Source organism: Rissa tridactyla, chromosome 9, assembly GCF_028500815.1.
Source record: "Rissa tridactyla isolate bRisTri1 chromosome 9, bRisTri1.patW.cur.20221130, whole genome shotgun sequence".
Taxonomy (NCBI): Eukaryota; Metazoa; Chordata; class Aves; order Charadriiformes; family Laridae; genus Rissa; species Rissa tridactyla.
In genome coordinates this window covers 44,436,947-44,454,939 of record NC_071474.1, presented here as the reverse complement: position 1 = coordinate 44,454,939, position 17,993 = coordinate 44,436,947, and the positions used below count along the sequence as shown (strand labels likewise).

The 17,993-nt window shown below is 49.7% G+C and overlaps 1 protein-coding gene across 8 annotated transcripts; it reads right to left on the bottom strand.

Moving 5' to 3' along the window:
- Positions 1 to 1,876: 1,876 nt before the first annotated feature.
- LOC128915334 (G-protein coupled receptor 83-like) lies at positions 1,877 to 14,530 on the bottom strand. Of its 8 annotated transcripts, none has more exons than XM_054215573.1 (6): positions 12,188 to 14,530; positions 11,401 to 12,086; positions 10,504 to 10,629; positions 9,052 to 9,185; positions 3,988 to 4,596; positions 1,877 to 2,013 (listed from the first exon to the last, which is right to left on the bottom strand). In XM_054215573.1, exons 2-5 carry the CDS (start codon positions 11,782 to 11,784, stop codon positions 4,002 to 4,004), a joined length of 1,239 nt encoding a protein of 412 aa, XP_054071548.1. In that variant the 5' UTR covers positions 11,785 to 12,086; positions 12,188 to 14,530; the 3' UTR covers positions 1,877 to 2,013; positions 3,988 to 4,001. The 8 variants fall into 8 exon arrangements, 7 of the variants coding, with proteins under 7 accessions (XP_054071548.1, XP_054071550.1, XP_054071546.1 ...); XM_054215575.1 differs by having other exon boundaries at positions 11,401 to 11,763; XM_054215571.1 differs by having other exon boundaries at positions 11,401 to 12,482; positions 13,114 to 14,530.
- Between the last annotated feature and the right edge of the window lie 3,463 nt (positions 14,531 to 17,993).

The window sequence follows — 17,993 nt, the reverse complement described above, 5'->3', positions numbered from 1 at the left end:
CTGGCTTGGCTCATACCCCAGAATTTGCCAACAGCGAGGTAGATTTCATTTTAGAATCACAGCTAGAGCCATAGCTTAATATTTCTCATGGAAGATATCAGTGTTAGTGTTGTTGCTATGGTTATTTCATAGAAGCCCAAGATATAATATGTACATTGAAAGAAAACATAGAAATATCCCTTTAGAAACCAAGTTTTGTGTGCACGGTGCGTTGTAGAGCAGCCTACGGAAAGGCACACTGAGAACAACGTGCCGAGCATGGGGCTGGAATCACAGAATCATAGAATCACAGAATGGTTCGGGTTGGAAGCGATCTTAAAGACCACCCAGTGCCACCCCCCTGCCCTGGGCAGGGACACCTCCCACCAGCCCAGGTTGCTCCAAGCCCCGTCCAGCCTGGCCTTGAACCCCTCCAGGGATGGGGCAGCCACAACTTCCCAAAGGCATGGAAGTCCACGCCAGCATTGCCGCTTGTGTGTTGGGTCACGCACAGCTCCCCAGGCTGTTACAGAGAGCCTTGGCAGGGCAGGATGCAATTTTCTACTTTCTGTTGTCGCTTTGTGAAATGTTTGCTTCGCGGGTGTTATTCAAAGAGCCCTGGAAAATTTTGTCCGGGGCGGTAAAACATAAGCAAATAAAGAATATGCTCGTCCAGGATGAAATTTTAGGTGAGTGGTTTTGTTAAACTCTGCATGGTTTTTGGGTGACACCAGTGGTGTTTTTCGTGAGTATCTATGTGAATCAGCTGGATAAGTATGAACAGCAAATGAGCCCATGAATCACAGCTAACCAAGCTCTGCCTCTGCCTTATTAACTGGTGGATGCCGCCATCCCAGTTCACTTAGCACTGCTGCTATGGCACCAGAGAGATGGGTACTCTTTTTTCGCTTATTACTTGGTATGAATCCTGTTACCTACTGGCAAACAGTGGGTTTAAACCTTGTTTTCTGGAGGGGTCCTCCAAGACCATATCAGAGAAGCTCAATAGCCCCCATCAAGTCGTCTGGATCCAGAGCGAGCACCAAGTGGGGGTCTCAGTGCCACAGGGCTGTTCCCTCCTGACTCCGGGCCAGGTCCTGGGTGACTCCATGCTTTACCCTACCGTTGCAGAAATTTCTTTTCTGCTGATTTTTCATCCCTGTTCTGGACTTTGAGGAGGGGGGAGGCTTTTTCCAGTTAGTCCTTTTAAAGTAGGACATCCCAGCACTTTTTTTCCTTCCTGAGCCCATAAGACGTAGCAACTCTTAAGCTTTTTGTGGCCATCTCCTGGTTTGTCCTGAGGCTGCCATCACTCATGTTTCCACTCTTGACAGAAACTTTCCAGTTGCTGGGAGAAGCCCACCCACTGTACCTTTTAACTGCGTCTCATTTACATCCTCAGCTCGTGCTAAAAACTCGTGCTACAGCAACCGAAGGATGAAGGATGCTGGTTTTTACAGTCTTTGGGGAAAAGGCTCTTAACCTTCTGAACTTCTGAAGATATTTGAGTGGAAACAGGCCACTGCATTTCTGTGGTGGAGACCAAAAAATCTGTACTGACATCCACCTTTCCACAGGGAAGAAATAATATTTTAATAAAGTGGAATACAGGGTAGTTTGAGGGCCATTGACTAAAAGTTGATGAGGAGTGAGGAACAGTAAAAGGGCAAATGACAGCTTCTCTTAATAATTAAATGACGTGATGCTCATTGATTAGAGATGCTTTTAACATTTTGAAAAACTCACAATGATGTTTTTCAACTGAAAATGGACCCTGCTTTACACGGAGAGAGTGCAGTCCCTGCGCTCAGCAGCAGGCTGCCTTAAGTTCCCATATTCAAATAATTGTTAGTTTCCAAGTGAAGTGCATCAGGGATCGTGTGTTCATCCATTTCTGCTGCCACTCACGATGCTCTGCTCTCTGCTCCTCGTGCAGACTTTGCAATGTACACCTGAGCTGCGGGGATGTGGCCGAGTGGGGTCAAGTGGCCCGGAAGCGAGGACATCCCCTCCGTTTTCTCCTGTTCTTTCTCACTGTGCAAACGGGAGAAAAAAAAAAAAAAATCAATCCTCAGTTTCCCTTCTTCAGTTTGTCTCATCCTCCCCCCGGAAGGTGAAGGGAGCACATCCTCATCCCCACCAGGAACCTGGGTCCCCCCCACCTCCTCCCCAGGAAAAAGCTCTGTTCGGGCTATCACCAGGGTAGACCAGAAGCATCCCTGACCGCGGGCTGCCATGACTGACTTTAAACTACCAAAAACCATCACCTGGTTTTCACCAACTAGACAAACCCAGAGTCCTCAGCCGCCCCTCAGGGGACATTCCTGTCATCAGCCCTGTCATCAACTTTGTTGCCTTCTCTAGGCACATTCAAAGACCTTCACATCCTTCTTAAATTGTGGGGCCCAGAACCGCACACAGTGCTCAAGGTGAGGTCGCACCAACGCTGACTACTTTTTACCCAAAGCAGTTTGTCTGGCGTTTTTTTTTGCTACAAGTACAAATTTTCCCAATGAATTTCAGGCCTGAGGACCAGAGATTAACCACCCTGGCCAGTCCATACCAGAGCCCCTCTGTCACCATTGCAGCACATACTGGGTCACTGACTCCAAGCTTTGAAGGATCACTCAGGAACTGTCAGGGCTCAAAACACACGTAGCTTTATTCCTGCAAAACACTTATGACCACTAAACCCAGAGCGTGAATGGATAAGTAAGTAATTCAGCGTTTTCCTGTCTTTTGTCTGTCTTCTCCAAGCAAGAGAAGTCCCTTGCTCAAGCTCAACCAGGGAAGCTGGGAGGAGAAGTCTGGCCTCTCTGGTCTTGGTGCAGTTTTTAAGAGGGATGGTATGATGGAGAAAGGGACATCCCTGGCCAGACCAGGAGGTCCTTCCAGGTCCTGCTCCCTAGTGCCCAGCCACTGCTCCACGTTGCAAAATCATGTAGCATTTCTGGTTTCTTTCTGCCTTTAATGTCTCTTTTGCATGTCTTTTTCTTTTTTTTTTTCTCTCTCTCTCATGTACTAAATCTTTCCTTTGTTCTGTATCCTTTTTTTCACCTGCCTCCCAAGGGTAGCTAAATTAAACTGCATTTTTCCCAGGACTGTAAACAAAACCTTCCCTCTTAGTCAGAGTCAATTCCGTTGTTTAAATGAAACTCTTTTACGGCAATTAGTAATTATGCAGAATGATTTCATTCTTCAGTTAGTGAATGCTACAGACCTGATGAAATATTTTGTGGCCTTTTGTTTAATGCCAGTGTAGGTTTATTTCCTAAACTAGTGCATTTATAACAAAACCAAAAAGAAATTCTCAAGGGACTAAATTTGTCCGCCTGAGTGCCATCTGAGCTGCTGCCGCTGATGTCTGATGTGCGTTCCCTTTCCCACCTCCTCGGAGGCTGGTTTTCCGCTGCTGGCCCTGCAGCTCCAGCAGCGGCGGAGGGATGGGTGGGCAGAAGGAGCGAGGGGAGGAGGAGAGGCACCACCTGAAGGGGAAACTGCTGTTTCCCGACCCTTACCTTGGCTGGGAGGCTTTGGTATAAATTATCTGGTGAAACTCCATTCGGATGGAGTCAACCTGGATGTCCAAGTCCTTCCTTCAAACGTGTGTCAGATGGGTCCATTTTTGTTGCTCTGCAAAGCCCCGTTGGTGTCGTGGCACGTGTTATGAGCTCTGACACAGGCCAGTGACTGGGGATAGCACGAGCAATGATGGAAACCTGGGTCCCGCTCCCTCTGCTAGTAACAAGATGGGAAACCCCCAAAAGGAAATCACCCTGTCTGTGGACCTCCATGTCCCCTGAACGCCGACCTGCTCCTTGGACCAGCTGCAGCCCTGGGCTCACAGGGGGGGTGCTTGAGGGGCTTGGCTCCCACTGCACCGAGTCAAGGGGTTGGCTGCTGTGATACAAGTCAAAAGTCAGTAGTAAAACACCAGAGCAGCAACGTCGATTCCTGAGGCGAAACAGGGACATGCCCTTTGATGTCTGCCAAATCCAGCTAACTCACCTCAGCCCTTCGGCTCACAGGTCCGTGTTGGCCGTCTGGATGTTTACGGTGGAGCAAATGGTCTGCGAGGCAGGTCCCTTCCTGTACCTGGCCTGCTCCATCCACGCCTCACGGCAGGACGTAACCACGGGCGGCAGCATGTTGTCCTGAGTCTGAGGCACCTTCTGGCACATGCAGAGCAAGGACTTCAGCTCCGAGCGGAAGCTCTCGTTGAGCCAGCAGTAGATGAAAGGATTGTAGCAGGTGCTGCTCATGGCGAACCAGTGCAGGGCAAAATAGAGGGAGTTCTTCGTCTTGATGCCGAGACTGGAGATGAGCACCACGTAGCAGTTGAGAGGGAACCAGCAGACAGCAAACACCACCACCACCAGCACCAGCATCTTGATGCTCTTCTTCTTGTTCTTGTGGTGGGTGATATACTGCTGTGTGGTGATGTCTCCGATGGCGTTGCGGAGCCACAGCTTCTTGGCCAGGCGCGTGTAGGTGACAGTGATGATCAGCAGAGGCAGAAGGTAAAGAAGGAGAAAGGTAGACAGGTCCAGATACTTCCAGACCAGCTCTGCAGGCTCAGGAAAATCTGGGAGGCACAAACTCCGGATGGTGGCTTCCCTTGAAAAACAAAGACATACATATATAGCATCTGGCCGTCGCCGTGCAAACGGATGCTGCTGATTTGGCAAACCACAGGGCTTCCACACCACCCACAACCACCTCCTCAGATTCGTAGTGCAGACAGAGGAGGGCCAGATGTTGCCCACCTCAACAAAACAAAACTCAATCAAACCTCTGTTTCCCCAGAAAGTCTTCTCATGCTGTTCTCTGTGTCTGTCTTATGAAGGATAAGCCTGGTCACTGTGCATCGTTATCTTCTTTCCCCTTAAATTGTGTTGTCTGATAAAAGAAATTCTCAGAAAGACAAACTGGAACTTCCTCTTAGAATTTTAATTGAATGAGTCCCTCGCGTCCCCTTAACGTGGCAAAAGTCACCCCTGATGGCCCATTCCCAGAAAAGGGGCTGCCCTGGAAGAAGCACTGACCTGGCTGTATCTACCCCTTCCCCGTGGGCACGGGCAGAGACATGGCGGTGCCGCTCTCCTCTGCCCCAAAAACCTAGTACAGGAGGAAAGAGGGCAGTGGGTGACCCCCACGCAACTCTCGCTTTTCTCCAAGTCCCATGGGCGATTCCTACACACCTGGAAACAGGACACCTTATGCCCAAGTTTCCCGGAATGTGCCCGCCCAGGAATCCAGCCCGGGATGTGTTAGTCCTCTTGCACATGGGCTGTGTGAACTGCTGTCTGGCCAAGCACAACTGACCCGATCTTCCCGGGACACGGCAGGGTCACGGTCCGGGCTGGGATCAGCGCTGCAGCACGCCTGCAATAGCTCTGACTTGTCTTTGCCAGGTTGGATCTGCATTCCATGCCCTACACGGGTACACTCGCCTTCCCTTGCCCCCCAGCAGGCACAGGACCCTCGGCCAGCGCAGAAAACTGCTGCACCAGCTGGGAAATCAAAGCCGTTACAGATGGAAGGGGCTGCTGGAGGCTGGGATCCAGCCTCAAAGGCACAGCCCTGCCTGCATGGACAGCAGTCCTTCCTTCCCGTACCGACCATCCCTTTTCCATCAGCTTTTCAGGAGGGCGGCTGTCAAAACCCTATCGCTACATCTTAAAACAGGCATGATGATTAGAAAACCGGGTCCCTTAACTCAAGTTTAACGTAAACCGTTTAACTTCTGACGATCGACTAACAAGAGAACTGAGTTTAACTAGACGCGATAGCTTCTTTTAACAGCACTTCAGCAATCTGTCCCATTCAACCCAGCCGATCCAGGCTTTGTTTGCTTCTTTTAACAGCACTTCAGCAATCTGTCCTGCTAAATCCAGTGGATCTGGGCTCTGCTCGCGTTTTCTGGCTGGCGCTGGCTCTCAGCCAAGGCACCCCAGCACCCTCCGCAGGGCACCACACGTCCCCTCCGCATCCCGCAGCAGATGACTGGAAGTGATGAGACTGTAGGAGAAAAGAGCCCTCGTGCATTTATTTCTGGTGGATGCTTTCTCCTTTTCTTTCCTTTTTTTCCCCCCTCTTTTTCTTTCGCTTGTTCCATTTTGCCCTTGTCCTCAGCTCACTTCTATTTAGCGCAGACTTTAGTCCCCGTCAGGCTGCATTATTTGTTGCAGTATTGATTAGTATCTTTAATATCCTGTTTTCAACCTCCGGAGTTGTCTTTTGTGCCACAAATAGAAGATTGCTTGAAAACGGACGGCTGCGAGCGGGGCCTGCGCGCGGCTGTCGGAGGGATGACAAAGGCTGTGGGAGCAGAGCTCCGCCGAGCCTGGCTGTGGAGGACCCTGGAGACGCTGCTCGAGAGGGGAACTGACGCAGAAGGGAAAAAAATCATCCTTTATAAACCATGCTCCTGACCTTTTTCTGCCCGGGATCTGGCTCACCGCCAGCATGGGCAAGGCCAGCCCCTGCCTGCAGGCAGCTGTGCCTGCCTGCCTGCCGAAGGGGACCTGCCAAAGCAACCGGAGATCTGGCAGGAGAACCAAGAGTGGTGCCCAAGGTGACACTGCAGTGTGGGGTCAGACCCGCTGTGGCCGTGGAAGAGCAAAGTCATAGGAAAAGAGCAGAAGAGATGGGGTGGGAGCGGGGTGGTCATCCCTGACTGCCCCCCTGGGAATCAGGGAACACCTTGAGCTCGGAACGGTGTCGGGGGGGAAGGCTGAAGGTGAAAGCTGGGGAGGGTGATGCTCCCGTGCTTGCGGAGCTTAAAACCACATTTGGACAGAGCGGGCAGCAGAATGAGTCCGCAGGCAAGGAAAAAAACAGCTGCTGCCCCCTTCCCTCTCACCCTCTAAGGAGGGGGCGCAGAGCTACGATTATTTCAGGGAAGAGGGTGGGTGAGAGCAAAACCAGGCAGGCCGCTGGCTTTTTTGGTAAACTCTGGTATGACCATGGACTCGTCCACACTGTGGTGCGCTGCAGCCAGAGAGGTTTGATGCTGGTGCGGCCCATGTTCTCCTGTCCCCAGAAACCCAACAATCCCTGCAGTGGGACTTCTCAGGAGCCCCTGGCCCTGCAGGAGCTATTACGAGCAATATTACAACGGCGATTTTTATTCAATGGAAAGCAGGGATGAGAATAGCACGCCCTGGAAGTCCTTATATCGCCGAGCCGCTTCATGCCGATGCGAGGCCAGGTTTCCTCCGGCCGTGCTGAAGGATGAGCAGAGACAGGTGCTGTGAAACAGATAGCGGCGTTTGTTCATTCATAAGCAATTTGTTCAGTCATACCCACACATACAGAACACAGCTGCGAAGCAACGCGAGTACAGGAGTAACCCAGCACTTTGTTTACAAAGTCTAAGCAGTTGAGGATACTCTATCCCCCACGGAGGAACCTCTCAGTCAAATCAATCACAAGCACAAATAAGGAAGGGCCGCCAAGCCCCAGATTGCGCTCCCGTTTTGTGTTACCTCTCGCGTACAAATGGCAATAAAAAGCCTGTGCGGGCAGTCAAACGCTCCCCCTGCCATGCTGATGGGCTGCGGTGTAGGAAGTGGCTGTGCTGTAGGAAGATATTTGTCCTTTATACAGAAGCCTACAATACCTAGAATACTGTAGGTATTCTGTTGAATACCTACAACAGAAATCTTTCTCCTGCTGCCTATTACCGCCGCCTCACCCTGCTCCCTGGGACACCACGGTCTGGTTGAAAATACCGTTTGCTGTAAGATTATCCCCTTGGCCTCGAGTCTGGCATTCCCGCGAAGTGCAGGCACCAGCAGCGCGACACACTGCCACAAAAACACCAGTTTGTGTAGCATTATGGACTGTTTTCTAGCCAGGAGGAATCATAGCAATGTCACAGGTGGGTGGGGACAAGAGGACCACAACAGGTTGCGTACCGGGGAGGAACAAAAGACTGTGAGGGCAAACCAACCCAAACTTCTGGTTCTTTATTTCTCCCTGGTAGAAAGGGTGACCTCCCAGCAATGAATGCCATCACTAGACCAGCTGGAAGGCGGAGGGGGAAAAAGATAAGCTTTTTTTTTCTTCTTTTCTTTTTTTCCCCTCTAGATCAGAACCTTTGCTTTCTTCTGATACTTCAGTGACCCTCATGTGGATGTAAGATTCCACTTCATCTTCTTTTAATGGCTACTGTTGTGTTCAGCCAAGCAAAGAGCTCCCTTCCCTGCTGGGCAAGGCAAAGCAGCACTCCGAGATGACATTTCCCCATCGAGGCACTGTTCCTCTCGCCAGCCCTTCACCGCAGAGGAAGAGGCGGAGGCTTCTCTTTTGCTTGTCCTGTTTATGTAACGTTGGGCAGAGGAGCCTCAAGCTTTAAGGAAGCCTGGTCCTGTTTCATAAATCCAGATGGATGCAATGAAAGGAAGCTAAAATGTATGAATCAGCGCATGAAGTCTTGGAGATCCGGGGTTCATGGCCCTGCTGACTCACAAAGGCGGTCCTCTCCTCCCTGTTCTTTCCGCATAGTCTTGCTAATGTCAGTACCAGATGTTAACAGCATGAGCTTTATTTTCTTTTTTTTTCAAACTGCAGCTTTAGCTCTCTCTTTCCTCCTTGCCTGAGCAAGTTGGCTAGACGTGATCTTCTTAGGCCTAAGGAGCTGAGCGAGTGTGAAGAGGGAAGAGGAAAGGCCCTCAGGAGAAAATGGCTTTCTCAGGACAAAGCACCTCCTGATGGTGTCATGACACTAGAGAAGGTTTGTCTCAGCAACTTGCCATGCCCTGGCCACCCAACTGTGCCTGGAGCCTTCCGCCAGCATGAGGTGAGACTCATCCCCTCGTCCAGGTGTTTGGGTAGTGGCGAAAGCAAACCCAGGTCCTGAGGAGATGCAGTGAGCCAGGTGGCTCTTCCAGCGGGCCAAGCCTCTGCTGTGGGAAGCGAGATTTCATCCCCACACAAACTCTCACCAATTCCACTATGTCCTTCCCCAAGCCTGGAAGCCCTTCTAGCAGGTCTCACTGCTGAGAGCCACCACCACAGAGGGCTATTGGACTTCTTAATGCTTGGTTGGAAGGGGAAATAACTCACCTGTAGTTATACTGGAAAAGTTTTTGATAGATGGCGTGGGGTAGGGAGAAACAGGTTGCCATCAGCCAGATAACAGAGATGCTCAGTGCTCCTTTTGTTAGTGACATCCTCTGCTTCAGCGGGTTCAGGATAACCTGCAACAGAAACTTCACCGTGACTCTCATCTCACGGGAAAGCAAAGTCCCTTCACCAACACACAGAGCAGAGGCATTTTTTGGCATGATCTAACGCTGTTAAGAAAATAACAGCTGTGATAGGAAAATGCCCTGCTTATTAGAGCGACACAGAAAATAGGAAACCTTGAACTTTTCAGTCTGTTCAGAAGCGCTTTCAAATAAACTTTTTCCTCTATTTTGTTCTGCGAGGGCCATTTTCCTTAAATTGTGGGTTACATTAGGCAGGAAAAAAAAAGATATCTACACATGTTTCTTCATTTGTGGGCATGTTGGTTTATTCTATAGGAATTACATACAGAAATGTCTCCTGTTCCGGCTGAACTTACGAAGCTGAGCCTCTTTTGAGTTAATGCCTCCCCTCTCTGGAGGCATTAACTTACCTCTTATGAATTTTTCTTTGTTAGATGAAAAGGTAAAGAGCTTATAAAATCTGAGGGTCTGGAAGATGCTCTTTGGCTGATAGGAAAGGAGAGTGAGTGCTGGAGATAAGCGTGTGGCCAGGGCTGCCCTCTCTTGCCTGCGCTGGCAATGCAGCGAGCGTTTTTCACGGCGGGCAGCGGACACAGCCTGGCTGCGGGGAGCTGGTGGGTACCGTCTTCTCACAGCTCTGAAGTCTCCTCCCAGTTGGAAACAGAGATTTCCCACTCTGCCACTCCCCTTTATACTGGTCCAGCATTCGTCATATGTCACGGGACTTTAGTCTCCGATTTTCTTTTTGTCTCCCTGAGACAGGGAGCTGAGAGTTGCTGCAAACTCCAATGTCCTGCAGCTTCATGATGTACCAAATGCCCAGACTGGTGGTTTTATGGGTTTTGGGGTGGTAAACTGGAAAACTTGGGAAAGTTCCCCGTAGAGCTAAAGTAGCACTTTGCACCCAGCATCGTCTCCGCTGTCTTTCAAGGCCTCCCATGTAAAGCAAAGCCTCTTGAATCAACTTGCCCTGCCATACTTGGGGACTAGGTTCGACCTGGCTCTTTTCAAACTACTTGAAAAAGGTGTCCTCACCCTTTTCTGCTGAAAGTCTGGGAGTGTCCTGGGAAACCTGTAATGCCGCGTTTTGTTTTTTCCCTCCTCCTCGGGAGCCTACAGAAGTCCATCAAGCCTTCCTACCCCTAACACACAAGGTGCATCTTTCTTTGAATTTAGCTCTAGAGCCTTCTCATTGGATATGGGTTTAATCCCCAAGATTTGGCCACCTTGAACCCACGGCTCAACCGAGACTGACAGGGGCTTGGGAAGAGCCTTGCAAGGGAACGGCGGACGGGCAGCGTTTTACCTGGTGCCTGTCCAGGGCGATGGCCGTCAGGGTCAGCGTGGAGACATGGAGGGAGCAGTACTGCACAAAGCGGCTGATGTGGCACATGGCCTTTCCAAAGATCCACGTGCTGTTCACAAACCGAACCTAAGGGGAAAACAACAGGCCATCAGCCAGCAAATGTACTGCAAACAAATCCGCAGGGAAACCCTTTGGATTGCACTTGAGCTGGCACATGGATTTTGCTTGGCTGGCTGGGCAGCTCTGTCTGGAACCCAAAGCAAGATTAGTTACGCTGGATTTTAAACCACCTTTACACTAAACAAGTGGTGCTGTCGCAGTCCTCCTGAACTATTCGTCTAAACACCATTTGTGAACAGTGGTGGTAACTTTTTGATTATACTAATAACTATATCTGGAACAAGTGGACCAAGTCTCGGTCACACAAACCCGCCTTCAGGTCTGGAGAGCTTTCAGTGAAGACTTTACCCAACTGGTAGCTCTGAAAAGCTCGAGTACTTTCTTCCAGTCACCTGAATATGACTGGCATTCAAGTTGGTTCGACCCACTAAGTATGAAGTGTGGCTCTCTAATGCTCTCCTGCGTGTACGTTAAAAGTACATGTTCATCCAGGAACTTATTCTGCATTCCCCAAGAAGCTCTTGCTGTGGTTTGGTGGCATATTTGGAGAGCCTTTAGAGTCTTTTAGGAGAAACAGAGCCTAACAGAGCAAAGAGAGCCTACAGGTTGCTAAACAGTGTTTTACTTGCCTGGCAGAGTTGTCTATTAGACTTGATTGTGTTGGGTTTGCTCCTCAGCCCTAGAAGAGCATGCATAGAGAGAGTGTGACCACCAGGCAGAGCATTCTTGTGAGAGACACCCCTCCTGGCTGAAGGGACAGCACAGTGGGCCACTTACCAGGGTAAAAGGCGTGTTGAGCAGCGTGATCATAAGGTCGGACACCGCCAGGTTGACGATGAAAAGGCTGGTGGCTGAGTGCATCCTCTTGTTCTTCAGCACCACGTGGCACACCAGCACATTCCCGAAGAGAGACATGATGATAATTACCGAGTACGCCACAATTAGGAGAGCTTTCACTGTTGGTTTCTGGGATTCCGGCTCGTATTTAGCCAGCTCAGCAAATTTCTCCCACTCAACAATGCGGCTGTCTGTCCAGTTGAAGGTGGTCCTGTTGGTTGCTTGGTAGATTGACATGAGTTTGGCCAAGGAAGAGTAATGGTCCAACTCCTCAAGAAATGCCATCGTCTGTGACCTGTATGACTGAAGCAACAAGCGAGGCATGGTGGGTTAATCTGAATCTTCAACCAGCTCGAGGCCACTGCGATAACAACTCCAGCTCACGTAGCAAGTGATCCATCAGCTTCAACTGCTTGGTTCTCTAGGAAGTTGGTGAAGATGCAGCTGGCATTACAAACACCTTAAAATGGCAAGCCGGAGGGAGCCTCTAAGGTGCGATGGGTTCCCCAGGGGCAGAGGCAGCACCGGGGACAAGTTCCAATGGGCACATTGGAAAGGGGCTGGTTTGGGACCACGTGTTTTCAAGCCCTTCATATATCAAGAAGAGCAACAGCTTCACAGGCAGGCTGGAAAGAAGAGCTAGTTATTACATGTAGCAAATGTAGGAAAACCTCAGGTGGGGCTTGAAGTTGTTGTAATCTCATGTCAGCTTTTTCTTTGTTCTCACCTGAGTCCATTTTCCCTCCAAGTTCCACAGAAGGCTGCGCTGTTGGCTCTTTCATCCTCTACTTCAAAACACCCAGTTCTTTTTTGTTGAAATATAAAGGCAGAGACATTTGGGGGATCATTTTTAAGAGCACCGGTAGCTTTCATCTGCATCTAACCCCAACAATTATTCTGAAACGATTCAGAACCTGAAAATTGTATGAGAAGTTGACTTTAGTCTGTCTCACATTTTCTCCTCCAAAGATCAACTGAATTCTGCTTCCGGTGCTTCAGTTTCAGCGAGAAAATGGTCTTTCCTGCAAAAGAAAAACTCAGCAGTGAAGAGGCATGCAACTGGGAAAGGATCCACTTCCAGCATATGCAAACCAACACACAGCACTAGGTACACAAGAACAATTCCCTAGAGACAAAAATCTCTGCTCCCTGCATTTTTAGATATTTCTGGTGATTTTAGATTGCATTGATCTATTGATGTTAGGTGGAACCTATTAACTATGCACACCGGTATTTACAGATCTGCTACACAGAGGAGGAGAAAGTCATTTAGAAGCTCTGTCGGATTCTCCGGGAGGGTGGCTGGTTTGGTACATGCCATTCCCATCGAGTGCCGTGGCTGTGCGCACAAATCAATGGACCTCACACGGTGTGAGGGATTAATAAGCAGAGCTTTCAGAGCGCTAAAAGGCTCCCTGATACCTTCCCACCCAGCAGAGCAGCAGGCTACCCAGGGCAGCCGGCTCGCTGCATGGCAGGAGGTGGCCTGAAGCAGACATCCAGCAGACCCCAAGCCAACACACCGCTCAGTCACGGCGGTGGCCTCGGCTGCAAACACCACCAAGAGTCACAGATCACTGTTTTCTGATGGAAATAAGTGTGTTTGTACCCCTGCATTCCCATAATACAATCTGCTTTGGCTTGTTGGCTTACCCTGGGGAGTGTCAGGAATACTGGAGGACCTACCAGAGGATGCCTCTCAAAAGCAAGTGGATGTTAAAGCAGCTCCGTGTGGTGGAAGAAGGGAGGAATCATCCAGGAGACAGAGAGAATCACATACCTTGAAAGGAGTCTATGGCTGTTTTCTGGACAAATTTATGAGTGAAAGAAGCCTGGGTAGGACAGAGAGTCTGACAAATGGCTCCCGGATTCTGCTAGAGCAACGCAGATGTAATGCAGCGGGCAGTACAGCTCCTTGTTGTTCTCCCAACAAGGTTGGGAGATGGTATTGGGAGCTGATGGTGTTGGGAGCACCAGCCCTAGACCAGGTCCCGGCCCGGCTCACTCACCAGAAGTGAACCCGGGGAGCTGCCAAGAAACCGGGAGCAGAGCCAAAACCAGGGAAAGGGATCATTCGCCTTGTCTGAAAAAGATGGTTGGCAGACAGTACTCATTGCAGCAAAAAGTCTCTGAGACCAGGAGCTTGGTATGAGTCAGAAAGGACTTAATGCTTACACAAGGAATCAAAGAATCCAGAACTACATCCCTCCGTGCTTCTAGTGGAGGGAGAGCAGGTGGGCACTAAGGGCCTTAAGAGACCTGTGAGGTTCATCCCATGCCTGGGTAAGGCAAGCAGGACTCCACTCCTCTTTATTGTCCCTTGTGGTATATACTGAGGATATCATTCTTTCTGGTGTATGGCAGCTCTCAGTAGGCAGCGAGCTGCAGCTGCACTGAGCTGCAAGGGCAACGTAGCACACGTGTAACAAAGAAATATGATTTTAGTCAGCTCCAGCTGAACCACTTTGATCTCTGAATAAGCACAGTTGGGATATTCATGCTACCCTGAAATGCCATCGCTGCGCTTGAGAGAGGGTGCTGTGGTGTGACAGATGCAACAGCCTATTGCCTTCCCTGCATCGATTTACGTCGGGTTCTCGTGTGGAAACTTGTCTTTGCTGCCATGAGATGAGGCTGAGTTTCAAGAAACTGCTGTAATGCACGGGTCAAATCAGATCTGCAGCCTGCGTGCTTCACACTGGTGGGTAGCAAGAAGAAATCTTGTACAGATTATTCAATTTAAAAAAGCCAAAGAGGTTTTCTCAAGTGCCCCCATGATTGAGAATCCCCTTCCTTGAGGACTACCTGTAGCTCACAGTGATCCACGGCCTTAAATGCAGATGATGGACGGGGACCTCTCTTCTTCCTTACTACATATAGCCATTTCTCTTGCGCCTATGTCCAGGTCCCTGTATAATCAAATAAAAAGGCTGAATAATCTGAAATCGAAATAAACAGTGTTTTCAGCTGGATCAGTTTCCTGACCTGACCCACTGCACGGCTGAACCTTGCTATTTCCAGGGAAGGCGTTAGGAACAAATGCCCAAGGAGAACGGAAGAGCTTAAGATGACCGAGCAGTAACCTGATTTTCTAACGTGGAATTTCTCCTTCAGATTTTTCTCTATCCAGTAAAACATCACTTTCAGTAACTGTTGAAGCTCTCGGCATTGGCTGCTGCCTTGGACATGAGCGCAGGTGCAGCAGAGAGACTCTCGCGTTTCCCTGAGGAAGCCTGTGTTTAAATGCAGGTTATCCTGATGAGTTGAATTACTACTGTTTCATGCAATAAAAGAGTTTGGCTTTCAGTTTCTATTACTTGATACAATCTGCAGGACCAGAGAGACGGAGCCTACCTCGGTACAACTTTCCCCAGCTCCTCCAGCATCCGGCTGGCTGAATATTCCTGGCTGCTCCAGCGATCGTTCCTCCCTGCTGTAAAAACGTTAACCTTTCACGCTCGCAAATTTCAGGGCGTTCTTTCCAACTGCCGCCTGCCAAAGGGCCGGAATTCCGACTAAAACCCCACTTTTCCCTCCCCACTGAACCAGACCAGTCTTTCCATGAGGGCGTACACGTCGCAAAGCGCAAGTTATATACAGTTTCCCACCAGGAAATAAACGACCGCAAACCAGCACTTACCCCCCACCCCCGCTCCCCGCTCCGCCATCCGGCCGTTCGCATCCCCCGCTGCCCGGTTCCCACGGGGCCGCGGCGGCTCCTCCGGCTCCCGTTACCGAACGCGCCCGCGGCCGCCTCAGCCACGCCCCCCGCCCGCGGATTGGCTGCTCCGCACTCGGCCGGGTGCGGAGCAGCCAATCCGCGGGCGGGGGGCGTGGCTGAGGCGGCCGTCTCTACTCCATTCATAAAATACAAAAAAGCCCCAGGCGCGGCGCCAAGCTGCCCCCCAAAGCAAATTTGGATTTATTTCCGTGCCACACTCTTGTAAATGCTTTACAGGCATTAAAAGAGAGGTCCGGGCAAAGACAGAAGGCCTCTGCAGGAATCATAACTCAGGTGCTCCTCGGTGGCATTTTGGCCGACCGAAGAGCCGCTGACAAGTTTCGCCGTCTTTAATTTTTAAAGCATAGGAAACGGCAGATAGGATGCTCCTAGCTCCTAGGATGCTCCTAGCTCCTAGGATGCGCCTAGCAAGAATTGGCTGCTGTTGCTTTTGAAGACGCGCCGTCTCACAAGTTGTCGTGGAAAAGGAACAAGATTCTTTTCTTGTAAGAGACTTGGCTGGTCTCAAAAGTCATTAACGGGAGGCGGAACGATATATCGTTTTCGTCTTCCATGTGGGTTGCCAGAACGCATACGCACTGCTGCTGAGGATGAAAGTCTGATCTCCCCACATTAATTCTCAGAGCAGCTGGTCTGGAAATTTAGCGCCTGCGCGACCTTTCTGAAAGGGGGTTGTTGAAAAGCCTGATTCAAAGCCCAGCGAGCTCAATGGAGATCTTTGTGTTGACTTCTCTGGGCCCCGGATCAAGCCCTCGGGCAGAGCTGTGGTGCCTGCAGCCACCCAGTGAGGATGCGGCGACCGCCAAAGGGCAGAGTCCACCCCAGCCAGCGTGCTGCAGGGCTGTGGAGCATGGTGCCTTCAACGCCTTTTCCAGTACGGAGCATCTGTACGTGCAGACGCGCTGGCAATGTAATTAATGGCAAAAAAAAAAATAAATAAATCTTGCAAAACTCTCCAAGCCCCAATTTCTGAAATGAGGCTCTGAGTGGGTTTTCAGCACTGACAGATTGTTCGTAGATAAGTGTTTTTCCCACGTCTGGATTCCGCTTGACAGATGCAGACACAGAAATGCAAAAAAAAAAAAAAAAAAGGCAGTTTAGGTTTCAGACAAAGACTTTAGACAACATATTTTTAAACCGGAGATTATCATCTTTCTCATTTTGCACGCTGCGTGTGTCGCTCACAGCTTACTTTAAGAAAAAAAAAAAGAAAGAAGGTTTTGTTTTCTGCCCACTCCCAGTCGCCTCTGTGATCTCCTGATCCCCCCCTTTCTTGCCGGGCACCTCTACGGCCGTGTCACGCCAAGCTTCAGGCTGGCTGTTGTGCCGCACGTCATGGGCAGGGGAGCAGTTACGGGACGGGTAACACACGGGAGGGATGTGGGACACCGAGAACGTGCCTCCTGCTAGATTCAGAATTTTATTTACAGGTAAAAAGGTCACATAATGAAGTGTGGAGCCAGTAATTCAAATGTATTGCAAGACCAAGGTTTTAACAGTCCAGCCCAATTCAACAAGCAGCTGTTGGTAGTCCTGTTTGTTACAATATGACTTTTATTTTCCAAATGATCTAACTATTGCTAACTCCAATTAATAATGCATTTAAAATTGTCATACACAAGCTTCCTGACATCTGTCCTATTCTCTGGCACTAAGTTCACCTTTTCTGCATGCTGTTAGAGTGAGCAGTTGGTGTCCCCAGTTCTTCTCTGAGAAGATGCACTAACCTCCAGTAGCTGCTTCTACCAAGAATTAGAAACCCAATAATCCAGAAGCAGCCTCAAGCTCGGTTTCCCAATCCTAGAAAGCTGGGAAGAGGTAACCCAGTGTGTGCCCTCTCCTACCCTGCCCAAAGCTGGAGCTGCTGGTGGCCGTGGAGCCCCATGCAGGGCTGGAGCCATTGGTCTGTGTGCTCCCGGCCACTTGCTGAGCCTTGATGATAATTATTGGCGATAATTTAAAGATTTTATTTTTTTTTTCCCCCCAGTTTTGGTATCTGTTTGTTGTGGAGCAAACTGAGCCTCCCAGCTTGCACTGCGTCAGTCAGAGGCTTTTTGAGAAACCCGTGAAGATCCTCCTAGTAAACAGGAGAAAAAGGGAGCCTAGAGACAGGCATTCCTTCCGCGGGAGGAAAGATAAGTACATTTGAAGTGTGCGTTTCCAGCGAACCAGTTCTTTGCTCAGAATTTTGGGTTTATTGCTTCCCAGTGTCTCAAAGTTGCTCCAGTTCAAGGCTGTGGCAAAACTCCAGTTGCTTTCAGCAGAAGCAGAATGGAGTCTTGTATTTACTGTGTGGGGTTTCTTGCCTGAGGGCTACAGAAAGGACATGATATATATTTCTTATCATAACAACAAGATGATCTGGTAGGCTTCTGCTTTTTTTCCCCCCCTTGAAGACATTCTCATCACAACTGAGATTCCCATGCATCTGAAGAGTCATCTCATTATCCTCTTACATTTTTCTTGCCTGGCACATATTATTACTGGCTTTATAACCGCAAGTATGTTCAAAGGGGAAAGCTATGAGTTTAGCCTAATAAAATCTCCAGCAAAATCCCAGGCACGATATCTTTCTCCAGGTGCAAATTATCTAATTACAGGCATGTGCTAGAACCTCTTGAAACACTCTAGCACCCGCTGGTTGAAGAGTTAAGACTTGATTCATTACAATTGCTGCATCTGGCCTTTCTTTGTACAATATTCCGTATTAACCCTCCTGACTGGGCACAGAGACTCTTTCCTTGGCAGTTGGCTCCACGATTGCCCACTTACGACTTACTTGGTTTCTGGG